We start from the raw sequence: 8,138 nt of genomic DNA on the forward strand, positions 1-8,138 counted from the left end.
CTGCAGCATCCACCAAGGAAAGAGCCAATTTGTAACTGAGATTGCCACTATATCTGCCGTGCAACACAATAACCTTGTGACTTTGTATGGGTTCTGTGCTGAGGGAGTAAAAAGGCTCCTTGTCTATGAGTATTTGGAAAACAATAGTCTTGATCAAGCATTGTTTGGTATGAGAACAACATAATTGATTTATTTCTCTTGTTTGATGTATCCTGTACGTAACATTATTAACATTTTACGACTTGTATGAAACAGGAAAGAAAAATCTGAACCTTGATTGGTCAACACGATTTGACATATGCTTGGGAGTGGCTAGAGGTTTAACTTATCTTCATGAGGAATCAAGGCTTCGTATAGTTCATAGGGACGTGAAGGCCAGTAATATCCTGCTGGATTCTAATCTCATCCCCAAGATATCGGATTTTGGTTTGGCCAAGCTTTATGACAATAAAATGACCCACATAAGTACCGGGGTTGCTGGAACAATGTAAGATTTTTGAGATTTAGTCTACTTGGCCATATTACTATAGTGTTTCATTTTCCTTGTCTTGCAAATAAGTTGCATTAGTTAGTGACAAGTAGTACACATGACTGTCAATGATGCAGAGGGTATCTTGCACCGGAATATGCCATGCGTGGACACCTTACAGAAAAGACCGATGTGTTTGCATTCGGTGTTGTAGCTCTAGAAATTGTCAGTGGCAGGCCAAATTCTGACCCGAGTTTGGAAGAAGATAAGATGTATCTTCTGGAATGGGTAAGGACTTTATCTAATCCCCTTTTGATCCTTGCCCTCCTAGTTTTATGAAGGCTTTTCGGTTTCTAATCCTTGCTATCTTCATCAAAACAATCCTTCTTGCGTTATCTACTGCATTGTCTCATCTTTCATCATTGTCTTTCTGCTTCTCAGGCTTGGAACTTGCATGAGAACAACCATGAACTTGAACTGGTGGACTATAGATTATCCGAATTCAGCGAGGAAGAAGCAAAACGAATAATGAAGATAGGACTTTTGTGCACTCAAACATCACCAATGCTGCGACCGACAATGTCTGGTGTTGTGGGAATGCTTACAGGAGCTATTGAAGTGACAACAGCTGTTTCAAAACCCGGTTACTTGACTGACTTGAAATTCATTGATGCTACTGCCAGCAACATATCACTTGGTATGTCAACCCAAGGAACTGATTCGAGCTTTTATAATTCATCTGCTAGTACAAGTATAGTAGGGGATGCGAGGCAAACACCTTCAAATGCCACTCATCCCATTCTTCACGATACTGTTAATGATGGCCGTTGAGAAGTTTGAAGGAATTGATAAAAAAGGAACACAGCCCGATCGATTTTTATGTTCTATGTACACATAGTTTGATATTCATATGTGATAAATTCATATGGATTGATTTATTATCTTGTTCGTCTTTCTTTTGGTTGGACTTTTTAGTATGCGAGTGAATTCATATTTGTAGTTCACACAAAACCCTTTTCAGCCGAAGTGCCAAAGTCATTGAACTGATCGTCATTCATGAACATTTCATTCTTCAAACATAAGGTTGTATTTAGATTTTTTTTTGATAAATGCATGTTAGTCATGAATATATTGATAACTGAAAGTCGAATTACAACGTGAATATGAAACGCCGTCGCGGGCACCGTTAGAAATTGAGTCATGCAAGACTACCTAGAACCTACCCTAGATAATCTCTATATTGCAACCCATAGGCGCAGTCGACACTAAGCAGAGTAACCATAGTAACCAAAAAGTGACCAAAGTGACGAGAACAAAAACAACGAAACCGAAGCAATCTAAAAATTCCTAAAAAAACCTTGTTTATTCTGACTAAATTATTCAAGAACCAAGCTCAACTTGCTCTAAAGCGGAGACCCCTGAGGAACTACCAGCAGATGCCGGCGTCGTACCCCCATCGTCCACCTCCACACAAACAGCAACTTGAGAGTCCGGATTAGCCTCCAAACTCAACTCAGCAGCCCATTTCCGAGCCAAGGCTTTACAGGCCCCAAAGGATCGTTTCCTAGCTCCCTTTGGTCCCGACGAGGAGGAACCCTCCCCGGACACCACCGCAGCTCCACTCTTCTTGTTCTTAATTAGAACCCGGAGGGCGCCCCGCTTTCCTTTTTTTCGCCGGAGATACAACCAAAATACCACCAGAATGCTTAAGTGCCATCTCGGGAGCAATCCCTAACTCATAAGGAACCATACACAGCCGATCTACGTCCCCCTCACCACTGCCTCTCTTCCCCATTGACACCAGGGCCATGTCAGCACTCCTCTTGGTACCTGAGATTGGCAGCGCCGGAACCGGGATTGCACTAGCCGGAATAATCACCGGCGCCACTACCGGTGACGCAACAGTAGAGAAACCAGTTAGAGGGTTACGAAACCTCGCCAACTGCACAGCCAAGTCCGCGCGCATCAGAAACCCCAGGTAGGGAAAAAGCCAACCCAGAAAGTAGAGACTCACCACCTGCCGAACCGGAACCAGCAAAAGGGTTGGTGACTGGAATGGGGATCTTCTAAGAGCGAACACCGATTGTAGAGCCTCCCCTAGAATTCACAGAACCCTGCCTCAGAAGATCAAGCTGTGTGGCACCTGAAGTCGAATTGGACCTAGAGTTAGGGTTAGAGTTAGCAGAGACCCTAGCCTCTTCTCCATAGCCAAAAGGGGTTTTCATTGAGTCAATCTCAATGAATTGAGGAGGCACCACCACAGCCCTCCTCCGAGTGGATCAGCATCCCACGTACAAACTCGACAAAAGCCAACAGCCCGCTCATATTTCACGGTGAGCTTGACCGGAAATCGGGCAGAACCAAATTCGAAGGGCATCTCACCAAACGCCTCCCTCACCGGATCCTTTAGGTGATGTAGAACCGAACCCTAGCATGGGTTCCTCTTCGGATGTTTAACTGGTCCACATGCTCCACATCGCTAAAGTGAGTTCGACCTTCTCCGCCGCTTCATTCGTCATCAGTGCATCATGTAATCCCTTTATATCCACCCATACCAGAAACTTCTCAATCGGACCTCGAGTTCACACAAAACTGCTTTTCTTTCAGTTGTGTAAAAATTAAGACAGTTACCACCCTCAATAAGGTAAAATCTAGGGCTGGGCATGAGACGGGATTAAGGTCGTCCCACGGCCATTCTCGGATATTACACACGGGACGGGTCTTATATTTTTAAGACTCGATCCCAAGCAAGTCCTATCCCAAACGGGACCGGGACGGGACGGGCCTAATCCCGCTATCTCGCCCCAATATTACCTGATAATAATATAAATATTGCATCATATGAATCCATAATTCATAACTAGAATTCAACAAGTACTTAAGTTCACACATCATAAAGTTCAAAAAACAAGAAACTAGTGAATCTGAATATTTGAAAGCTAGCACAACAATACAAGTTGCTCCAAGCTGCTCCAAATACAAACAATTTCAACTCTAATCATCAATGACAATACCGGTTGCAACATACTTGCCTTTCCCTTTTGCAATTGGAGGTGGACAATTGTTCTTGCTTGAAGCAGTGCTCTCATGCTCTGCAAAAATAAAAAAAGTTAGTCCATGCATCTGAAAATAACCAAAAAGAATAAACACTTCAAAATTCATACCTCGTTCAACATCGTAATAAAACTCTGTGTTTTCAATTGTTAGTTCATCAATATCTTCGACAACCTCTGCAATATCATCACCTAACATCCAATTTTGCATGCACATAAGTCCCTCCACTGATTTAGGTGTTAATAAGCTCCTAAAACAATCAATAACTCTGCCCCCTGTTGAGAAGCATGACTCAGAGGCCACTGTAGAGGTCTGAATTGCAAGAACATCTCTTGCAATTGCTGCTAAGACTGGAAACTTGCATCCATTAACCTTCCACCAACACATGATGTCAAATTGATCTTCTTCATCGGTTGGATCTAATGCAGCATCCAAGTATTGATGAACTTCATGAGCTGTGACCGCCTCTTTATTTTCTTGCACAACCTTCTTCCAATTACTAAGTCGTTGCCCCCTATGGCCACAGCTAATGCTGCTTCTACTTGTGATAGTGCTAGATGAAGATGTTGGAGATTGCGGCCTCTGCATGTGTATACCTCCATCTACATGAACCACATACTAAGAAAAAAATGCCGAAATTGAAAATCAAATATATACAAGTGAACATTCTCAACCACAATTAAACAAGTCTACAAATAATAATTTAATTCATCAGTCTACCAAACTTAAAATGTTGTTGACAACACATATACTCCAGCAATGAAGAACTTAAACTTATAAAATATGCACACTTTTAGATACATTTAGCAAACGAATGACAATAACATATCAATAATAGATTGGATATATGCAATCAAAAAGAATATCAAAAAAGATGTAAATTACCTGATCATAGAGAGCCATAAGCAGGTCTTTAATCACCTTTGTTCTCCTCTCCACCTCATCAACATGCAGATTCTGTTCCGTATACATGTGAGTCACATTCTTCAACTTAAATCTTGCATCTAAAACTAGTCCAATGATCAATATGTTGTTAAGGTCCCCAAAAGAGTCAAAATACTTCATCCATCTGCTTCTTATATTGTCTGCCATATCTTGCAATGTCTTTTCAGTTTCTGATCTAGTTGCCATCTCCGGCGCCACAAACAAGCTATTTATGTTGTTTTCCATATCAATCACATCAGCAAAAACAGTGTGCACAGTAGGGTGCAATGATGCACTATTCCTTAGAGTCACTTCCCAAAAAACTCTTAACATATCCACAAACACAGCAGCCTTCAACCAATCTCCTTCTTCTGGAGGTCCCACCCTAGCTCTCTTATTGTTGCTTGGTAAAAGAACTCCATCTTCATCATATTCTTCCTCTGGTTCCTTAAAGTAACTCATAAAATTCGAATCTTCATCTTCAGCCAACACTGTAAATGCTTTCTTGAACCTCAGAGCTGCTTCCAGCATCAAAAAGGTGTTGTTCCACCTTGTTGGGACATCCATACATACAAGTCCCTTACATCCAAGCTTTTCTCTCTCTACAACTTTCTTAAAACTCTCTAATCTGTTTGGAGAAGATCTCACAAACTTCACACAATTCCTAATTGCCAACACTGATTTCTGCAACCTCTTCAAACCATGCCCCACTATTAAGTTAGTGATGTGAGCAGTGCATCTCACATGCATGTATTTTCCATTTAAAATCTGTTGGTAAGCAGCCGAATTGTTCATCCTAGCAACAAGCCACTCTAAAGCACACTTGTTTGCAGCAGCATTATCAACAGTAATGCACATCACTTTCTCAATCCCCCGCTGCAGCAAGCAAGACTCAATAAGCTTCCCTATAGTTGGCCCTTGATGATTTTGAATCACACAAAAATTAATGACCCTCTTGTGCATTTTCCAATCTACGTCGACAAAATGAGCAGTAAGCACCATGTAATTGACGTTTTGAACACTCGTCCACGTGTCAGTGGTCAGACTCAACCTATACATCCTCAACATCTTCCTCAAATCTCTTTTATGGGTGTCATACATACCTAGAAAGGCGGTACACAATTTCCTTCTACTTGAAACATCAAATAGAGGACACACCTTCCTACAAAATCCGCGGAACCCTTTCTTCTCCACAAAACTAAAAGGCAGCTCATCAATCACAATCATCTCCACACAAGATTCTAAATAATCTGTTTGGTTATAAGCTACCATGCTCAATTTATTTGACTTAGACCTATCCCCAGCTAGAGTTTTCTACGACTTATCAACCTCATGTGGAAAATACCTACACTTTTGGTTGATGTGCCTAAGCAATCCAGAGGTGCCACTCTTACTCTCAACAGAAAAGTCCCCAATCTTACCCTTAGGACAGTAGATGCAATGAGCCCTTTTATAAACTACCTCAATTATCTTCCCCTTAGCATCTTTCACTCTCTCAATTTTCTCATACTCTTTGAAATGCTTCCAAACATGACTAGTACGTTTCGTACCTGATTGAGCAGGACCATCACCATCATTACCTACAGATCCAGCAGCAGAAGCCACACCACCCTCGCCTACAGATGCAGCAACTTGACCAACTTCAATCCTGGGTTCACTTGAAGGAGGCTGACTTGAACTTGGGTTTGTAGCTTCGAGCAGAGGGCCTGCTGTAACTGGAGGAGATGGTGTTGTTATTGATGTCGCCGTTGATGAATGTTGAAGGCCAGAAGTAGAACGGTTGGGTTGCACAATTACTTTCTTTCCTCTCCCCATTGTTTTCAAGTAATTCCCTCTGCATTCAGCCATTCACAAATCACAATCAATATAACCAAATCACAAAGCATTAAGCTCATACGCAGTGTTTTGCTGCTCAACAATGAAGATAAATTCACCAAAGTAAAAATTTCTGAAAGCATAGAGCAACCAGCATGAGCATTAAAACGAAAACACAAAGAACATCATATTTCGCAGTATATACAGAATCAAACAAAAGCAACCATAACATACACCATTCACTGGTTTCAAGTACACAATGCTCATAAAAACGAAGCAATGACAATACAACAAACAAAAACAATTGATGTAATCCCACCCTCCCTAGCAACCAAAACCTAAAAGATGACAACTTAATCAACCCATCCTCTCCTCCGCCACCACCAAAGTTAATCAATAACTCAAAATTAAACCAGAACATCTACATCCATCACTCACTCTCAGTTTCAATGAATTTCTTTCCTGATCTACAACATCTAATCTCAAATTCGCAGAACCAACATTTACACAAAAAATCGAGCAAGGAGAACTTGCCTGACGAGGGCAGAGGCGAGGAGGAAGCGGCGGTGAGGCGAGGAGGAATCGGTGGAAAGGCGAGGAGGAATCGGCGGTGAGGTTAGCGGAGGCTGTGTCAGACTTAGGCTGTGTCGGACTTAGGTTGTGTTGGGCTTAGGCTGTGTCAGGTTTAGGTTAGCAGCGGAGAGGCGAGGAGGAATCGGCGGTGAGGTTAGCGGAGGCTGTGTCAGACTTAGGTTGTGTCGGGCTTAGGCTGTGTCGGGTGAGTGAAGGACTGAGTGAAAGTGATGAAATTGAGAGTCAGTGAAAGTGATGAAAGTCATGAAATTGACTTAACTGAGAGTGAGTGAAAGACTGCAAGCATGAAACTGATGAAAGGTTAGACAATATTAGGGTTAAAAAATGAAAGGTTGAGATCAAAAGTTCAAAACATCTAACTGATCTAAGAAAACCAACGGCTCAGATTAGCATATATTTTACACGGGACGGGACGGGCCTGACGGGTCTCAACTTTTCAGTCCCGTGTCCCGTCCCGTTGTTTCTCTACGGGATGAGACGAGACGGGCCTAGTGTTTTTAAACTTAGATCTCGTCCCATCCCGTCAAATTTCGGGACGGGATCGGGACGGGACCGGGATTTCGTTTTTTTATGCCCACCCCTAGTAAAATCAATCTTTTCCTATTCAATCTAAGAGGAAGGACCAGATTTGTGAGCTAAAAACCCTTATTTTGTTTTTTTAATAAAGGGTTGGTGCGTCAGTCTTCATTAATAAAATCGTCGAATACAAGGAGGACATAAAGCCTAAACCCCTGATTATAATAAAGTCTTAACATATTATCGAGACAAAGTATATGTACTCAAATAAACACCTATTAGCAAAAAGACCTTTATATATAGCTATAGATTAACAAAAATTTCTGACACAACAAAAATATAAGCAGTCTAGAAGTAGAGAAAGCTAAAACAATTGTGGAGGAGATGACGGGTGCAAAAACTCTTAACAAAGGAGCGATTGCTCGTCTCTGAAAATAACTTCTTTTCAAGTTCTGAAAGTGGTATCCAGTAGTAGCAAGAACTCTTCCCTAGTGACACCCAAGGAAAGAAAGGAATATATATATATAGAGGCCCGATTAGAGGCGGACGTCCGCACCGGCCTTAAAGTGCGGACGTCCCTCCGTTCTCTACCCTCCGGCGCGCCTCCACCCCAGAAGACTTCAGCAGCGTCCCCAACCACTTTTCCTCCCCGGCAAGTTTGTTCTTTTCCAGTTTCCGGCAAGATCACCCAAAACTTCAAACAAAATCGATCTCGCCGGAAAACTGGAAAAGAACGGACTCACCGGTGAGGGAAAGTGGTCGGGGA

At 42.1% G+C, this 8,138-nt stretch overlaps 1 protein-coding gene, 1 non-coding gene and 1 pseudogene across 3 annotated transcripts in view; 2 read left to right on the forward strand and 1 right to left on the reverse strand.

The window, feature by feature from the left end:
• Positions 1-1,426, forward strand: part of LOC101291807 (probable LRR receptor-like serine/threonine-protein kinase At1g56130-like) — an 11,084-nt gene extending 9,658 nt beyond the window's left edge. The window contains exons 4-7 of the mRNA XM_004295614.1: positions 7-167; positions 256-487; positions 607-757; positions 911-1,426. Coding sequence (XP_004295662.1) covers positions 7-167; positions 256-487; positions 607-757; positions 911-1,300 — 934 coding nt within the window. The 3' untranslated portion in view covers positions 1,301-1,426. The remainder of the gene's footprint in view (positions 1-6; positions 168-255; positions 488-606; positions 758-910) is intronic.
• Positions 1,427-1,573: 147 nt separating this feature from the next.
• LOC101308940 lies at positions 1,574-3,021 on the reverse strand. The gene is made up of 2 exons (XR_184224.1): positions 2,487-3,021; positions 1,574-2,411 (listed from the first exon to the last, which is right to left on the reverse strand). It is a non-coding gene; the product is annotated as an uncharacterized LOC101308940 (transcript).
• Positions 3,022-6,711: 3,690 nt separating this feature from the next.
• The window catches only part of LOC101292394, a 1,325,780-nt pseudogene continuing 1,324,353 nt past the window's right edge, over positions 6,712-8,138 (forward strand). Inside the window, exon 1 of the transcript XR_184374.1 lies at positions 6,712-6,811. The product of XR_184374.1 is annotated as an uncharacterized LOC101292394 (transcript). The remainder of the gene's footprint in view (positions 6,812-8,138) is intronic.

This window comes from Fragaria vesca, linkage group LG3 (assembly GCF_000184155.1).
Source record: "Fragaria vesca subsp. vesca linkage group LG3, FraVesHawaii_1.0, whole genome shotgun sequence".
Classification (NCBI taxonomy): Eukaryota; Viridiplantae; Streptophyta; class Magnoliopsida; order Rosales; family Rosaceae; genus Fragaria; species Fragaria vesca.